At 37.8% G+C, this 18,603-nt stretch overlaps 1 protein-coding gene across 2 annotated transcripts; it reads right to left on the bottom strand.

Annotated features, from left to right (window-relative positions):
• Positions 1-2,554: 2,554 nt before the first annotated feature.
• Positions 2,555-10,055, bottom strand: LOC109202154 (uncharacterized). Of its 2 annotated transcripts, none has more exons than XM_019358515.2 (8): positions 9,974-10,055; positions 8,801-8,917; positions 7,401-7,730; positions 6,686-6,994; positions 5,702-5,791; positions 5,474-5,560; positions 5,195-5,244; positions 2,555-3,365 (listed from the first exon to the last, which is right to left on the bottom strand). In XM_019358515.2, the coding sequence occupies exons 2-8, from the start codon at positions 8,835-8,837 to the stop codon at positions 3,075-3,077; spliced, it is 1,194 nt and encodes a 397-aa protein (XP_019214060.1). In that variant the 5' UTR covers positions 8,838-8,917; positions 9,974-10,055; the 3' UTR covers positions 2,555-3,074. The 2 variants fall into 2 exon arrangements, with proteins under 2 accessions (XP_019214060.1, XP_019214061.1); XM_019358516.2 differs by having other exon boundaries at positions 5,708-5,791.
• Positions 10,056-18,603: the final 8,548 nt, after the last annotated feature.

Raw genomic sequence — 18,603 nt, 5'->3', positions numbered from 1 at the left:
AACTGCAGTGAACTTCCATGGTGATTTTCTTCAACCCTTCTCATCAGGAGATGCTCCTGTTGAGATGTTAACTGCCATGGATGGCCTGGATGTGTCTGTAAGATGGTTGCACTTCCATCATTCCTACATTTTTGGATCACTTTTGCAACAGTATTTTGACTGATATGTAAAGCTGTACTGATCTTCTCATAGCCCTCACCTTTTTGTGTAAAGAAATGATTTCCTTTCTCAGATTTTGTGACATTTCTCTTCCATGTGGAGCCATTGCTGGCAGCATGAAATGGGAAGGACTTTTCTTTGTTAAGTAATGGCCTTTTATCGTCACCTGTCTGCTGCACACCTCTTAAATGAATCATTAGACTCACCTGTGGTTGAATGCCTGTTAATTCAAATTTTGTAGTCTTAAGTGTGGCTTTACTCCTGACACTATACTCATGTACTCGTTTTTGCAACATGGGCTTGAACGAGTTTGTTAGGAAAATCCTTTTTTTGTGTGTGTGCAAATTAACAAATCTTGTTTGCAATCAATGGCCCACATTTGTGGGAGTATTTTGTAATATAGTATCTCATAGAAAATGTTGATTCTGAAAGGAAACTAAAGGCTTTCTGACAAATGTAGAGGGGTGTACTCATTTATGCTGAGCACTGTATGTAGATTACATATATTAAATATATTAAACTTTAGATATTGTTTTCATTGTTTATACCATTAAGGAACCAAGTGCAGGATTGACATATTTGATAAGACTGATACAGTCTGATAAAGTAACCACCAAAATGTAAAAATCTTCACAGAAAGCCAAGAAAATGAATCATTCCAGGGGAGCGTCACAGGTTTTACAGCTGCTGGGGGAAGGAGACACAGGTGGACATGTTCAGACAGTGAGGCAGGGTAAGAAGCCAAACGCAGAATGAGAACAAGTTTTAACAAATAACCATTAATGAAACTGGAAAACATGAAGCATGAATTTAAATAAATAAATAAATAAGAAAATAAAGCCCAAAGGAAACAAAGTGTCATGGTCCTGGGTCGAGCGACCCAGTGTTTGAGTTTATGTATCTTTTGTATTCTTTTGTGCCTTAGCTTAGTTCACCTTGTTTATTTCTAGATTGCAATTTAGTCTTGTTCCCTTATGTCATCTCCCCCTGCACTTAGTCTCCCTGGTTTCTGCGTCTACGTTTCTTGTCTATGCAGTTATGTTAAGTTCATGTCATGTTTTATCTCCACGTCTAATCTCCATGTTTCCTGTTTTACTTTGAAAGTCTATTTTCAATGTCAGTGTATTTAGTTTCACTTCTCCTGTCCTGTCATTATGTTAATTGTTGTCAGCCGTGTTTCCCATGTGATCCGACTCCCCTTGATTATTCCTCATGTGTATTTAGTCTGTGTGTTTCCCCTCAGTCAGTGTCGGATCGTCTGTTAACCCCACCACAGTTGTCATAGGTTTACTCCGTTGTTTCTCTGTGTTTTCTAGTTTACTCAGTGTTCATAGTTTTTCACTGAGTATCTCAGCCCTTTTGTAACACAGTGTTCATAGCCTCCTTAGTTTCCCTAGTTGCCTGTTTTTCTTCTGCATCAGCCAATAAAGGCTCGCTTTATTTTTGAAACTACGTTTTGTCTCCACCGTGTCTGCACCTGGGTCTACCTCTTTCCTCACACCGGCGCACCCCGCCGTGACACAAAGAGAAAACATCTAATAATAAAGAAGAATGCAAAGCTCCAAAGAACGAAAAACCAGGGACGACAGCAGACGTGGAGAAAGTTATTATTAAAAAAATGTGTTTTCAGGACAGGCAGTATCATGATGTTCTACTGTATTTATAAATCTTAAACAACCATTAAACTAAAATTGTTGTTTATTGATTTCAGTATGACAGTGCAATCCTCTGTAAATATGTTGTACTGTATGTTAAGTCCTGATGTATTCAGATGCATTGGTGCAAGCATTTTCTAAATATTGTTTTTGCACACCACACGAGATCCAAATGCAAAACCTTTTTAATAGCATCATCAGAAGCTTGTTTAAATTTTCCAAATCAACTACAACACAAACTGTAACTGAGAAAGAAAAGAACAAAATAAAAAGGTAAAATCATTAATATGATGAAGAAGAAGAATTGCTTAAAAATATGAACCGTTCCATCCTGGGAGGAGACACATCCCATGGGGGTTGCGTCATGATGGGGATAAAAAAAATGGCAACCTACTTTGGAAACCCTTTGTAACAAAGGAGCAGCTGAAAGTAGCATCAACTGAACCTGATGTCATGATGAACAAGCACAAAAAACAAAAACAAAGGTAAAAAAGTTAGAACAGACAAGTAAAAGTGCACATTTGGGAAGTAACAAATGTATTTATTTATTTAATAATAATTTTAAAAATAGCATAAAAAGGTTCCTGGTGCAGCTCTAATATCTGTAAATAAATTTGCTGGATTGGATCAACAGTGGGGGGCAGATGCCTGCTCTGTTAGGCTTGTCCAGATAAGTGTTTGCCCCCCTGTGGGTGGCAAACACGCCATGTCTTCCCTTTCCCGGCCTATAATAGGCTTGAATTTTTTAATATGTAGTGCTGTGAAAAAGTATTCTGCCACCTTTCTGATTTTTTTTCTATTCTTTTAATTTTTTTGCATATTTTTCCCATCTTACATTTTCAGTTCAACATTTGAAATGTCTTTTTATTAAGAATATTTCCTTCATACATATAAACAAAAAGAGAAGAGAAGGATTACAGATGAGTTGTACATTCGGGGTAATAGGCCCACACACTTAAGGCTGTAAAAAAAAAAAAATTAAAAGTGAAATAAAGAAAAAAATATAAACATGAATAACATTTAGGCCCGGCAAAATAATCCCATTCATTCCCATCCAGGTCACTGCCCTAGATCTGTACACTGTATTTCTACACCTGACATGAGGTGAAAGCACCTGAAAAATTCTTATACATTTTGAAATGCATCAAGGAAAGGACCCCACATGCTTTAAATTTCCCAGATCATCAAATTTTAATAGCTATTCAAACATACCTGCCCCCACGTGAGAAAGTAAGCAGTAAACAGAGGAGCAGTCAGGACTTAACCTTCCTCAGTGCTGCAGTCGCATGGCAACAATCGAGAGTAGAAAGGGTCAATGGAAACTCTGGATGGATGATTGGCTGTAGACTTCGTATCACGCTGGCCTGCTTTCCACAGATTAAAATCTGTATCAGAGTCAGCCTCACCAGACATGTTTTTAACGTCGACTTTAAACTCATGCATGAAGACAGATGGGTTTGTGGGGAAGTTGGCGGTGGCATAAACTGTTTTTATCGCAGGTCTTGTGACGGACTTCTGGGAAGACTCTTGTATTGCGTCATAGATATGATGCTAAAGAATGACAAACACAAAAAAGGTTTATGTCCAATCTTAATAGTAAGCAGTACATGTACTACACACCTTAAAAAATGGAATTGCTCTCTATCACTAAAACCTGCTAATTACTGCGCAGGTGCAAATCCAGCTCAGGGCAGCATTGTAAACATAACCAGCAGCAGCCACAGACCGCAACGTGTATGAAAACTTGATTTTATATTTGAGTTTCTTGCAAACAGGTTTTCACTAAAGTGCACACACCGTCCTGTTAAATGCCGTGTGTGTAAACCTGATTTAGACTGGTTATGAACTTTTACTGAACTACACAGGAAAACAGTTTTTACACAGAAAACAAACTGACAACCTGATAAATGTTTTGAAACTCCGCCTATTTTGTTTTCTGCGGCTTGCTGAAAGCCAGCAGTGAGTGCAGTTAATGCCACTTCCTGTGAGTAAATAGCCTCAAATCACAGCAGCCACAACAACTGGTGCAGCTGCACTTCAGTTATTCTATCAGCGTTGTTCCATGGATGCCAGGGTTGATCTGGAAATGGGTCATTTCTCTCTAGGAGAGAGTACCGTATGTTGCTGAAGAACTGTAGAGAAGTACCTTAAAGTTTAATGTCCTAGATGAAACATATCTTTATCAGCTGATTCACATTAAATAAGCAATAACTCTAGAAATAAATAGTTAAACAGGAGTCTTTATGGTGTTAGTTGATTGCTTTGTTCTGTTGATCAGGTTTGACGATTTATAAGGAATTGTGATTGAGCTGTGATTGAAACCTGGCTCATCTGCTGCTCTTCAGCTCTTGTCCTGTCATGTAGCTCCACCTTGTTTCTGCTAAAGACGTTACACTGACAGGACTTGCAAAGGATGTCAGTAATTTAATGTTTTTATGTGATTATTCAGCGAGCAGCCTGGCTATGGTGTGATGCTATATTTCTTTGTTTATAAGGAGTTAGAAACAAAAGAAAAAAATCCAGAAGCTTCCCTCAACAAAGTATGAACATCCTAATTATAACAAAAAGAGTGACATAGGCTGGCTTAGTGTGCGTGTTGTCCCTGGATTTTGACATTTTTAATGTCTGGATTCTATCATTTATTGTGTGTTTTTACATTGTTGCTTGAGAGACACCATCAACCAGAACCAAATTCCTTGTATGTGTTTGCGCATATACTTGGCCACTATCTAGTTCTGAGTTCTTGGTTATCTTTGCATTAAGTTATTGTTATAATGTATTTATTCTATTCATACAGCTGTTAATCGTTTTCATTCCTTTGTGTTTATTTCCTGGTGATTTGTACGAGTTTTTTAATGGTTCGTTTTCTAGCCTTGTTATTTGTGCTTTTAATTATTTATTGCTTTTAATTAATTATTGTGCTTTATTTTAGTTCTTAGATATATTTACTGTTTAGGATTTTTGGGGTTTGTAACTTTCTGGACTAAGAAGTTTTAAAGCTTGGTTAATCCTGAATTTTGCAGTTCAGGATGAAAAACGTTTCACCTTTTCAGACATGTGTGATAATGTTCCATATGGCTACATGTTGTCCTGCTCAACTTACCATTCATTTTAAAGCAAAACTACGACCTCGCATACATTAGGGCCTCTGGGTTAAACCCAGGCCCCAATCTCCTGATAACACGTTGTGGGGTTTTTTTTAAACTGGTTGGTTTCAGCAGAAATGCACAAGTTTCTGTTTTTTGTTTTTAATTGAAGGCACACTTCTGTAACTGCATACAAGTACCCCCCCACACACACACACACACACACACACACACACACACACACACACACACACACACACACACACACACACACACACACACAAGTATACATACTTCTTTGTTCTGTGCCTCTCCATTTTTTCTGTGTTTTGACCATGACAAACCTGACAGAGAAAAATAAGAAAACATAAGGAAGTGAAAAACATTTTTTTTAAAACTAACAGGCAAAAAACTCTCCAAACTGACAGAGTAACATTTGTTTCTTTTAATTTAATTGACTAATATATGAACCGCTGAATGTGTCTGACTACTGAAAAGTAAATATATTTTAGATACTTTATACATGAATATGTTAGGATGGCCATTTTTATAGCAAATGTATATTTTACTTACATTTGTAGGTGAAAACCACAATAACCACAAGTAGCAGGAGAGCAACGAGGACAGCCGCAGTGATGACCACAGTTAAAGGAGAACCAGCTGTAAGACAAAAATCAGAAAAAATAACCCACAATGGCAGCTGTAAACACAGAAATGTCTGCTAGAACTGTGAGTTTAATAGAATTCACATAAATACACTAACAGGCTTTTTTTAATCAATCAATAAGAGCATTTTCTCACAAGGACCTGTCACAGGAGGAGTCTGGGTTGTAGAACTGGTGGCTGGAGCTGGAGGATTCAGGGATGTAGTGGAGGAAGTAGTGGAGGGGTCTGGGTACACAAAAGCATGAAAGTTGTGCATTAAACAAGAGTAAATTAACAAGCTGCTATGATTCCAGATAAAATAACAATATTTAGTGAATAAAAAAAAAGTTCAATATTTGGAAACGTCGCTGCCAAGTTTAGTTTCTTTTTTCATGAGACATAATTTATAAAATACAATCAAATGATTGTACCATTTTTTTCACTGCCTGTATTTATTTTAAATGTATTAGATGACCATAACAGGGATATCATCTCTCAGTTACTCTCATTACTTATAGATCAAACATTAGAAAAAAGTAGAGGATTTTGAAGCCAGAATTTTTGTCTCACATGGATTACTTGTTCACATTTGGCCATTCATAATGAGCTTCCAATAGGAAATAGTCAGAAAACAAAGCTTAACATATTATATAATTTGTATTCTTCCATCAAATATACGTATTATATGTTCCTCTTTCTTCAACATTTGTACACAAAACTGTTAGATTGTCAAGAACATCAACAAAAGAGAACTAATGCACTGATTGCACACTGTGTGTGTGTGTGTGTGTGTGTGTGTGTGTGTGTGTGTGTGTGTGTGTGTGTGTGTGTGTGTGTGTGTGTGTGTGTGTGTGTGTGTGTGTGTGTGTGTGAGAGTGTGTGTGTGTGTAAATGTGCTATCAAAAAGAGAAGACAAAGAAATTAAAAAAAACATTTAAAAATGTAAATAAAAGACTAAATCATGCCCTGCAAATAATTAGAAGTTGGTGAAACCCTTTGACCAGATGCAAAAAACCAAAAACCTCTACCTCATACTGTAGGAATTTCTACTATGACCGATGTGCATTTTAATACATGAGCGAGACATGAAAACATGTGGAGCACATAAATAGAAACACACATACTAGATGAATATCTCACCTTCAACCTCCAGTTTTATTTGTCTGATTGAAGCTTTGTAGCTTCCGTCCTTTGATTCCGCTCCACACCAGTAGACACCAGCGTCCTGTGAGGAAACATCCCTGATGGACACGTCAAAGCCTTTTTTGGTGTTTGTAAGTCTGTATTTCCCGTTTAACTCCGGACCTTTGGTTGACAAAATATCCTTACAGGTGAAATTCTCCCCTCTGCAGAAAAACTTGACCCAGCACTTGAAATCGTCTCCTGGATAATCACAGGTGATTTTAGCTGCTCTGTTCACAGGTTGAGTAAATGGTCGCCGGCAGTTTCCTGTAAAAATAAACCCCACAAAAAAAACCCAAAGCAGGACGATAAAGCATTTGAATGTCATTCATTATATGAGGACATGTAACTTGTACTTTGTCGCACACTACTTTAACATTTTTAACTTCCTCGTGTGCAGACAAAGGTGTGAAACAGATGAGCAAACTGTGAAATTTCCTTTCAAAAGTCTGAGATGTAAAGTAACTTCTAAGATTAAAAAACAAACAAAGTAATGTAAACGTGTTTAACCTGTAATCTGTAATAAATCTTTACATTTTCAAACTATGATTTACGTTGTGTGATAGAAACAAACTATATAATACTAAAATACAGGTGAGGAAATCTGTTTTTAGTTACTAATTTCTTGTGTTGTACTAATAACATCAACAACAATAATAATCACATTTCTTACCAGAGTCCAATTCCTTTATGACAGGAGATCTGTTTGAGCTTTGATCAAATTCACATCTGTACGTCCCAAAGTCTGCTTGTTTAAGATCTCTGATGCCCACCATGAGAGTTTTATGTTTTGTATCATGGTACAGAGAAAATCTGCCTTTATCTTCCCAAACATCCTTCAGAGAGCTTCGTAAGCTTGTTCTACCGGGTATAACTACATTGATGTGGTCATATTTTTTATTTGCTTCAGGATATTTGCAGGTGAATTGAACCCATCCTTGTATGCATGCCTTCACTTCACCTTCATCTTTATCATCATCATCTTCTTCTTCAGCAGCACAACCTGCAGATTAAAGAGAAAAAGTTCTTTTGAAAAGTTCAACTGCATGTTGAACTTTTCAAACAGGTTTGTGATTTTTGCTTTTTGAAAATTGGTCAAAACCTCTCCTCTCAAAACAGTTTAAAAAACAATAGAAGATGGGGCGGTCTCCACATCAGGGGTGGGCGACCTCCAGGCCTTAAGGGCCATTGTCCTGCAGGTTTCAGTTGTGTCATTGATCCAACACAGCTGATTTAAATGGCTAAATTAACTCCTTAACATGTCTTGAAGTTCTCCAGAGGTCTGGTGATGAACTAATCATTTGATTCAGGTGTGTTAAACCAAGGTGATATGTAAAACCTGCAGGACAGCGGCCCTTGAGGCCTGAAGTTCCCCTCCCCTCCTGTACATATTAGAGACCAAACCTCTGCCCTGATGGAAGAAACTGATTAAATCTTTAGTCTGGTCTTTTTGTATTTTTGGTCTATCAGGAAGGCTTTCATTTCATGTAGATGCTCAAGGTCGTTAAGAGTGGCACCACTACTCTCACAGCACAGCTCAACTTTTTTCCAATTTGCTCATTTTTCTGATTATAAGACTTCTCCAAGCCTCCAAGTCAGAGAAATCTTTGAAAAAAAAAAGAATCAACAAATGAAGAAGAAAACATTGAAATTAAGATTTTTGCAGATGACCTTGGGGTAAGGTTGCTGGGACATCCACCTCTGGGAAGATTGGCAGCTATCTTGAGTGTTTTCCACTCATGAATAATCTAATTTTGAATGACGGACTTCAAATTGTTTGACTTGAAATGGTCTTACAAACCCTTCACAAATTGATGGGCAGCAGCAGTTGCTTCTCTAAGATCACTGCTGACGTCATGTAATAAATCATGTGTTGTTTTTCTGAGGCTGTTTATACCTGATATTAAGACCTTTCATTATGTTGTGACATGCTAACCCTTAGAATTTAAAGAATCTAAAATCTAAAGCTTACTTTGTTTTTTTCATGACTGTAAATGGCAACAATTTATAGTCATCATATATATGCAATCAGTGTAATAATTAATATGTAATATTAGTAATCAGTAGTCTTACCTATCATCAGCGTGAGGATGAGCAGCAGGAGCTTCATTATTTTGGTCGTCTCTTTGAGTCCAAACAGTGCGCTTGTTCAAGTGTCTCCGCGATGTCGTCTAAAACTTTATAGTGCCACTTTGTTTCAAGAAAAAAGAGGAAACTGCTAACGTCACGATTATCTAAAAAGGATGTGAAATATGTAGTTCTTCCTCAGTGTCTATATGTTTTTTACAGAATTGCATCATCTAGTTTAAAGTTAGACTATAGAAAGAAAACAGGATGTGACTCACCTTAACTCACTGCCCATTGCACAAAAACACAAAACCACAGCATGTTTCATCAGCTGTTATTTTTAAAAGTGTGGTACGAGTGGCAGCTGAGTGCCGTCTCACTTTGATTATGTGTTTCCACACACAAACCAAGCTAAAGAAATTATGGATAATAACAATAATAACAACAACTGCATACAAACATAGTAAAGCATAATTTCTACCTTCTGTTTTTGTCATAATGTTTTTTAGAAAATTAAAAAGATGAAGAAATTTGCACTTTGGTGCCTCCTCTGAAGAATATGCCCATTCAGAGCAGGTATCGGACACATTCCTTCTGCTGCTTGACCCAGTTTTCTAAACTCGTCATTAGTCATTGTTAAATCATGATTACTGTTATCGTAGCAGGCTAATGCAGAAGCTTAACTCACAAAAGATGAGCCACAAAACACTTTACCCCGAATCCCAGGGCCGGGTTATGAAAGTAAATGCTAGGTTTAGACCAGGACTAGTAGATCTCCTAAGAATACATGTAAAGGGTTTGTTTACTTATACTAAGCTCATCCAATTAAAGAATAATAATAATTTTAAAAAAGTAATGCTGGATCTACCATGTTCCTATAATCACATTTTTGGAGAATGCAGTAATTTAACAGCTTACTAAATCAGTAATATACTACAATTACAATTATTTTGATACTTCTATTACACGGTACTTCAACTAGCTCCACATGGGCAGATAGAAAGGAAGAAGAGAGACATCAGTCATGCTTTTTTCTTCCTGCATAGTTAAGCTACAATAAGCTGACTTCAATTTGTAGCATGTGTGTGTGTGAAATTGACAGTGGCAGGACCTCCTGCTGTTGGATCTCTGGCTGACACACATGTGTTCCATCAGTTTATCTTCCTGTTGTGCACTTACGGACGAGCTCTCTGTCAACGGCATCATCAAATGCTTCCTGAGATTCATCTCTGGAAAGAAAAGTCACCAGCCTGCCCACTCCATAACTCAACCTCCAAAACCACCACCACCATTTAAGTGGCTTTTTAGTTTTTGCAGTAAATCCTTTAAACTTGAATGATGAGTTGATTTCCACTTGCTGCACCAGCCTGAGAACCAACAGGAACCTGTACTGACACAAAAATGGAGATAAATGAGCAAAGATTGAGTGAAAAGAAGAGGGAGAAAGTTTGATCAGACTAGAGATGGACTGTAACAATATGCTGCTAGCATGTGTGAATGTTTGAAACTGGGCATTACTGGAGTTAAATGAGTGAATATGCGATAGCATCTGTTGCACAAGACACCATTAAAGGAGCATCCTGCAGGGATGTGCGGACCAAACAGTCCTCATAAGAACTCCACAATCACCAGCAGATTGTGTTGAAACCTACAATTTAAACCCATCTGTCATAACTAATACTACGCATAATTTCTCCTGACAATCCTCAGTGGGTATCTTGGCTGTGTGGACTAGGAGGGACACCCCCTTATTTCATGCAGCACTAATGGCTTTTGGCCCATGTCATGGGTTTGGAGTCTGATAACATACATCATCTGCTCCAAGGGAAACATGGAACAATGGCTGAGTGTGTGTTTATGGTTTATGAGTGTGTTTGCAACCTGTAGGACTGCCAGCCAATCTGGAAAGAAAACATAGATAAGATAAGAGATTTGATACGGTTTGGGGTCCTCAGAGCCAAGAGCTGTACTACACACACATGCAGAGCTGATTGGTTTATAAAGACTGGCTGTGATTTATTAGTTATTTATGATCTGCTAGTGAGAAGAACAATTACAAGGGCGTTTAGTAAAAGCTCAAGTCTGTTAGAGTGATGAACAACAGGCTGCAAAGAGGCAAGCAAGTGCATGCATGATACTGTGTCTCGATATGTTTGTTTTGTTTCTATTTTTTGTTCCTGTTACCATTTGGGAGTAAAGTTTCTGAGTTTATCATGTGCTAAAGCCAGTCCTGACATTAATAAATCAACTTTCAGACACTTGCTTTAATAACCTTTCGTTCCTCTGTCAGCATGTCCTAAAATTTGCAAAGTGTAAATATACATGAGTATTTTCAGGCCATGCACATCGGTCTTTGATAGTCCCTAAACTAATTCCTTTCTGTGGAATCATGGTAACGGCCTCCTTTTTGAGAATAATAATCACCTGGAAAGTAGGTCTGTCATTAAGCCAGGTTCTTCTACACACTTGAAACATTATCACCAGACTGAATGGCTGTTATCAGTGGTTATCACTCTCATACAAATTACCAGAGGACACTCCTGTTAACTCGTATGAGACTATGAGACTGACAATCTTCTTGCAGATTGTTATAATCCATTCATTACATCGTATTTTAAACAAAGCCTACTTTTTCCTAACCCTGTACTTTTTTGTCAAAACCTAGTGCAGTACTTTTGGCCTAAATCTTTATAGCTTACAGTTAGGTGTGGCTCAGGTGACTCTAAACCTTTGCTGCTATAGGTCGACACTGCTGTGGGACTTCTCATGATGCACTGAGCACTTCTCCTCTATTCTCTTGCTATTCATTAACTTTTGTTTACTCTCTTCTGTAGTTTGTGTTTTGTCCTGTTTGTTGCAGTTGTTTCATATCATGAAAGCTAATTAAGTATTTCTATTGTCTAAACCTAAAGCTACAGTCTCAATAAGGTAAACTGTGGTTGGAGACCACTAACAGTCAGCCACCATCTTAACATGCAACAATAACAATTAAATGGGAAATACGGTGGAATCACTTTGCTCTTAGTCTGTTTTCAGTTTGTGATTGAAAGGTGTTATATTGCAACACGTTCTCACTCCCAAAGCATAACAGTTAATGCTAGGTGACAAATCATCGGTATATTATGCTTTCGGCCACCCAACACGTCCCTATACTATGAGTTTGGAAAAATGAGGAAACATGATAACCGTTTGCAATGAATCTACACATGTACGTTTATTTCAATTAAATCGCTTTGGAAAACACTATCTAACTATCTAAGGTGGTGGTTAACGTTAGGGATAAGATTAGGGTTAGGGCTGGAATACACGGCTGGAACGTGTTTTACCGCAGAAGCGTCATTCTTTTCAATTTCATGCACAATCTGGCGTGTAGCATAGGAACGCGGCCGGTCACCTTCGCGTTCCCATGGAACGCCTCGGGACGTGACAAATCATCGGTATATTATTCATTGGGAGGGAGAACGGGCTCTAATGGCGACTAAATGCAACCGTTTATGATAATACAGTGTTTAACTTTGATAAATCAAAGTTGCAAATACAAAGTTGCTGCAGAACTGCAATTTAACTGAAAATGCCATTCACTATGTGCTCAGCTGTCTTGCTTTTATATAGGAATATAACCAGAATACAACTAGTAGGCAAACAGCTGAGTCCCGTCCCGTACTACAAAGAGACGCGCCACAGACAAAAAGCCTTGATTACTGCAGACTGACTCAGATTGATTGCAACATGTTTGGTAACTAACACATCTCGGAAACCTGTTGTTCATCCTAACTACTTGCAATTGGTCACAAAGCAAAAAAATTATTTTTCTGAAAGAGACTGACATCCAGGTTTTACTCTGTTGTGACTGAGCCATAAACGAGTACATTTGGTTCCTGAAGATAATCAACCAGTGAAAAATGAAAATGAAAAACAGTTTGTAATTTGGAAGGTTGACAGAATTAACAACATCCAAAAAGTAACCAAAAAATTTAAGCTCTGCAAATTAAGACAACTAATTAAACGGATAAAAAGCATCAGAAAATAATAAAAACAGTTCATCAAACAGTTCAGGCTTTTCCACTGTAGTGCTCTTACTGTACATCTATCAGCCTTTTTTCAACACTAATTGTGAAAGAAAATGTGCAGAAGAATGATTTATAATGGCATTACCCTTTAGGTTTCTTTATGATTAAAGAGCAAATGTCTATGTGCTAAGATTGTAGCATGAAGCACTGCGATGTGTTGAGAGTGTGTGGTGAAGTTTGATGAGGGTTAATGTTACCCTGCAGTTTGTGGAGCTGTAGTGTGTTTACTCAAGGATTTAAAAGCCTGTCAGGAACCGCCGGCTGCAGGTTGACCTCCTACAAATTCCTCTCTATAACTGTCAAACACACATTTACCCTGCCCACATGTCGAAGCCCAGCCACTGATTGGCCACAGAGCCAGACACTCTGAAAACGAGGATGTGTTAAATTCTTTATAAATAATCCGCCAACATCTTTCCTATTAAAGAGATTTAATTAGTGAATTACCACCAATGGCTTTAAAACTCCTTTTTAAAACATTTTCCTGAATAATTAATTTGCTAACTGACCTCATTAAAATTCATAGCTGCTGTTATCACACATTAAATAACTTCTATGATACAGTCAGAATGAAGCAGATAATACAGTATAAACATGATTATCACAGTGGTGGGAAATCTTCCTCAGTTTATGCCAAGTTTTTAGACTCTAAAAGGTTTTTCTGAGGATGTGACTGCAGTAAATTCCACTTTTTAAAGGAAAGATATGCTTTTACTCCCTCACTGAAAGCATTCCTGTCAGAAACACTGACAGTAGGAGATATCATAATTTACATGCTACTGTACGTAAACAATGAGACCTTTTCATAAAATATCACAGTTATCTCTTTAAAGCTAAACAGAAAATGGCTGAGGAGTTTTATTTTACATTTTTAATTTTCTGTACCACATAACTTAAAAAAAACAGACCATTGAAATGATACCTGCTCATGGTCAGCGGTGTTTAGTTGGTAACAAGAGAATTTTTTTGAGTATTATATTGATATTTGGTTAACTCTGGGCTGAAGTGGACCAAATTTGTAAGTTGGATCATTTTGTCATGGAAGATGAAACTGATAGTTTTTTGGTCTCCTGTTGTTCTTCATATTGAAGATTTCTTTAAGCTTGATGTTAACTTTGGCACTGCCTTGAATGTAGAACCTCAGGTTGGCAGCATTTTTACATATGATGGTGTGCCTCAGTTTTCTCTGCAACTTCAAGGCCAAAACACTAGCTGTCAGTGGAGTTTCTCTCTTCAGGCTAATCAGTTCTCCTCCAATTGATTCAAAAATTGGTTGAAGAAAAAAAAGTCCTTTTGAAATATAAAAGATAAAACAAGAGCACTGAGAGGAAAGTCGCGGTCATTGTGGGCTGTGCTGATGCAACATGTAGTTGATTCAAGCGAGGTACACGTCAGCTTAAGGCGCAAGTTACAGTTTGGGATTTTAAAAGTTGCAGTTAAAGCGTATCACAGCAGCAAATGTAAATCTGTTGTTAGTTCTTGGCTAATTTCTGTTATAGACTCAGGCAGTCAAGTCATCGCTCCTTTGACATTAGCTTGACGTCCATGTAGTTGGTGTATTATAATGTAAAGTACTCAGTTAGTGAGCAGTTATTGTGTGATTCAGTCTACGAGTAAAATGTGTCAACCAGCTAAAACTGAATATTCACATAATCTCTTTGGTTTTCTTGATTAAACGGTGCAAACATCAGATACATCTGGATATGGATTAAATATATTGTGTATCATCATGCTAAATATCTGATGATGAAATTTAAATCACTGGGACTCAAGCGGACTATGGATACGAAAAGTATAATGCCTATTTTAATGATTATATTTCTCCTACCCTTAATTGACAATAACTTAATTCAGTCAATAATAAACAGAATTCACTGATGAAGAACAGTTTCCATAGGCAAATATAATTAGTGGTATGTGAGAACGTACTTCTGCTACATGAGAGAAAATATAAAATGTAGTTTGAGAAGCTACATATTCAAAGACGGCTCCTATTTCTCACTTCTGTGTGGCTGGCAGAGGTAGGACCTAAACGCATGACTTGGAAGAGAGGGAGTAAACGAATATATGGTTTTATTAAACTAAACAACAAAATAACAAAAACAAAAAAACTAGGAAGAATCAAACCTTTAACACAAGAATGAAAACATATGGGAAGAATATAACAGAAAACAGAGGACAATGCAGACAATTTATACACAAGGAGGATAACGAGGGAACAGGCCAAGGGTGAGAACACAGCTGACACTAATCCAGAGAAATTAGAAGCAAAAGCAACAGAATACACAGGAGACCATCAAAGTAAAACAGGAAGTAACACACACTTGAAAGAACAAACTAAGACACACAGGCTTGACACTGAGACCGAGGAGAAACAGACATGGAGACATGACCGGGGAGATTGAAGGAATAACAAAACACAGAGAAGAGACAAGGACAGACCAGAAATCCACAACTATAAATACAAACTCAGAGTCACTGCAAAATGACGTGTTCAGAAACTAGAAGATGATTAACTCATACTTTCAAAGAAGCAAACAACAAATCCAAAGCAAAACTGAAACACTGGGGGTCAAAGACCCTGGACCAACAACAGAAACAGTTCATGATGCTTACATGTAAAGAAATATAAGGCACAACAATACAGCAGCTTAAAGCATATACATTTTACTGCATGTCACACTCTGCTAATGGCTAGCTTGTTGTGTTGTCTCAGTGTTGTGAGTTAGCACAACAAGCAGGACTGTACCTACTTATTTTTCTTCATAAAAGATTAAAGAAATGCATAAAAATGAGGTAGTGTCCATAAAACATCTTGAGGCAGCTGCGGTAATTTGGCTGTCATGGGTAACTCTGTGTGGCGAGTGACCCAGAAGCGGGGCTCTGGAATCACAGAGTGAAACTAATAAATAGGTTTATTGCTGAAACTCATGAATCAGCAGAATTGGAAAACTAAACTATATGAATCAGAATCATAACATGGGAGACACGCACAGCATGAGGAAGGATGCAACAACAAACAGCAGGAGATGGACACAATATGCGCACTTAGCAGGTAACAAGCAGAAAAGACACAGTGGGGATAAAACCTGGAACATCACAGATGATGAGACAAGTAGAACTAAACACAAGACGAGAGAGTGGCAAAATAAGACAGGAAGGACTAAACACAGAGATGCAAACCTGACTCAGACACAGAGACCAGACCGACTACATACATGGGACATTAGGGAGGACACAGAGAGACGAGACAAAGACTAAGAAACATGGAGACACGACTTCAAAGAGACACAAACGGACAAAACACGGGGAGATGACAAAGGGAACAGGAAGGGAGTTAATAAACCTCAAGTCATTTATTATTAAATTAGAGACATAAACTAATACAACAGGAAACGAAAAGGAATCAGAAAAACTCATAAGCGCCAAGGAAACCAAAACATAATTAATAGACTAGAAACAAAACCAGTGAAATTTTAAAAACTCAAAATACTGGGCCCTAAACCCAAGACCGTGCCACTGGTGCGATCTAAATAAAACTGAACTGGATCAAAAGATTTTTTTTTGTAATGAATTTATCGTAGCAGAGTAGACACAAACTATCCATTCATCCTGTCATCCATCCATTCTTCCATCCAGTTTGTATGTGTAAAACCTTTCCTCTGTTATTTCCTTTAATGAGTCAAAGCTTCTCAGGTTGCAGCTCGTCACTGTTTTTGCAGGTGCTGACTATTACAAAGTGTGCAGAGAATCATCACCTCATCCATCACAGCATCTCAGTACCAGCAGGTTCAGACGTTATTCCACACCCTGCTGACTGTGCCTGCCAGTCACTGTGTGGACACACAGTATTACACATACTGCAGTGCACAGTGATAGAGCTCCAGACATACTGTTACTCTTATTATATGCACCGTTCCCCTGACTTTAGTTTAGGATTAGTCTTGTGTTTCAGTATTAGTTATGTTTTTGGTTATTTCCTGTTTTACTTTGAAGGCTAGTTCTCTCCTGTATCTTGTTGTGGTGCTCCTTCTTGTTTTTCCTCTTTACCATCTACTGTGATCGTCTCTCCTGCCCTTACCTGTGTTTGATTTTTTTTTTCACCTGTGTTCAGTCGGCCTTGTGTCGGTATATTATGCTTCTTTAATTTGTGTCTCCCCCGGATATTAATCCCAGCACATCGTTGTGAATGTTACCTCAAAAGTTTTGCTGGAGGAGCTTTAACTGAAGATGGGCAGGTGTATCCTTTGGGGAAGTGTTTTTACCTTCAGAATATAAAAAACAGTCATGGGAGAAAGCTTTAACAGAAAATCAGTGGGCATTACTCCTTGAACAACTTCTCCTTGTTATCCAAAAGTTGCTTTAATTAAAACTGACCTTAAAGATAAGAATATTGTGATCTTTGTTAGATTGTTACAGATGTTACATATATTAGATTTGCTACATTTGTTACATTACATTTGTCATCATGTGTTAGTCTGTAACAAAAACCTTTTGTGGTGCAGCTTTTTAATTGGCATCACTTTAAAATGAAGGTGCAAGGAATCATGTGTCATATTTTGTTTTTTGTCCCTGTTACCTCAGCTCCTTTCTCATCACATCCTTTCCTCGCCTCCTCCGCTCACATCTCTGATGGCATGGACTAAGACATGAGGAGAGCTGAGAAGGGGATTCAAGGAAGAACATTTGGGGAAATTAAAGAAAAGAAAGAAGATGTCTTTCTTCTCCCCTTTTCAGTTGTCAGATCATCTGTTTGCTTTCACTGTGTCCACCTGTTGTTCCTCATGCTTATTGCACCCTTTCATTGGATTCCTGTTGTCTTTTTCTTACATGGGCATTCTGTATGTATGCGATACTTATTTGCTTGCTTTGAATTTTGTCACTTTACCTCCCTCTTTCTACCACCTTTTTTTGGGGGTAAAAATGTGTGAACTGGTTCTACAAGAGAAGAAAAGGCTGAGGATTGGGATTACATGGATTACTTGTTACATGTTTAATATCATCCTCTAACTGTATGGCTATATAACAGAAAATAAGCAAAAATATAATGCATTCACTTCAAACAATTTCACTTAATCTAAGTAAGGACTTAGTCTTTGATTCAAATAAACACTGTGCAGCTTTTTCTTCCATTTAAAATTTTCTTTGTGTTTTTGGTGTGAGTGAACACGTCTCCGTCCTCTGGTGTGGTCTGTTGTTATTTGGCAATGAGTGCTGGATGTGGTAAAAGTGTCCTGCTGTTGTTTAGGTTTGTGTTCAGCTTTCCTGGCTCGAGCACAAACTCTTTGGCTGTGTGCTGTCTCTGGTACCGTTACACTGTGTGCCATGTTTGCCTTAACAACCAACATCATCTGGACTTGTTGTTTTGTGTCGCTTTGAGACCTTGGCCTCCCTCCAGTTCATCGTGCCATGTAACACAAAGGACCAAACCCCGTTAAATGTGGTGCTGGCAGAAATGTCTGAATGTCCATCACCTGATTATTAGACAGCAGCAGGTGGTGGAGCTGCTACAGTAAACTTAAATGCAGTGATGTCACAGCTGGTAGAGACAGCTCTAATTGAGTTCTGTTTAGATTCAACCTTTACAAGCAATGTGAGAAAAGCCATGTGTTTGTTCATCTGCAGTGATTACAAGTGTGTTTTTTTCTCACACAGTAGAAACAGTAAAGGTTGGTACTGAATAAACAGATGGCACACAACAAAGGGCTGGATTTTGTGTGCTGTTTGTGCCAGAAATAA

The sequence above is a fragment of the Oreochromis niloticus genome, linkage group LG5 (genome assembly GCF_001858045.2).
Source record: "Oreochromis niloticus isolate F11D_XX linkage group LG5, O_niloticus_UMD_NMBU, whole genome shotgun sequence".
NCBI classification, from domain to species: Eukaryota; Metazoa; Chordata; class Actinopteri; order Cichliformes; family Cichlidae; genus Oreochromis; species Oreochromis niloticus.
The sequence above is the reverse complement of the archived record's forward strand: the minus strand, read 5'-3'. Positions and strand labels throughout refer to the sequence as shown.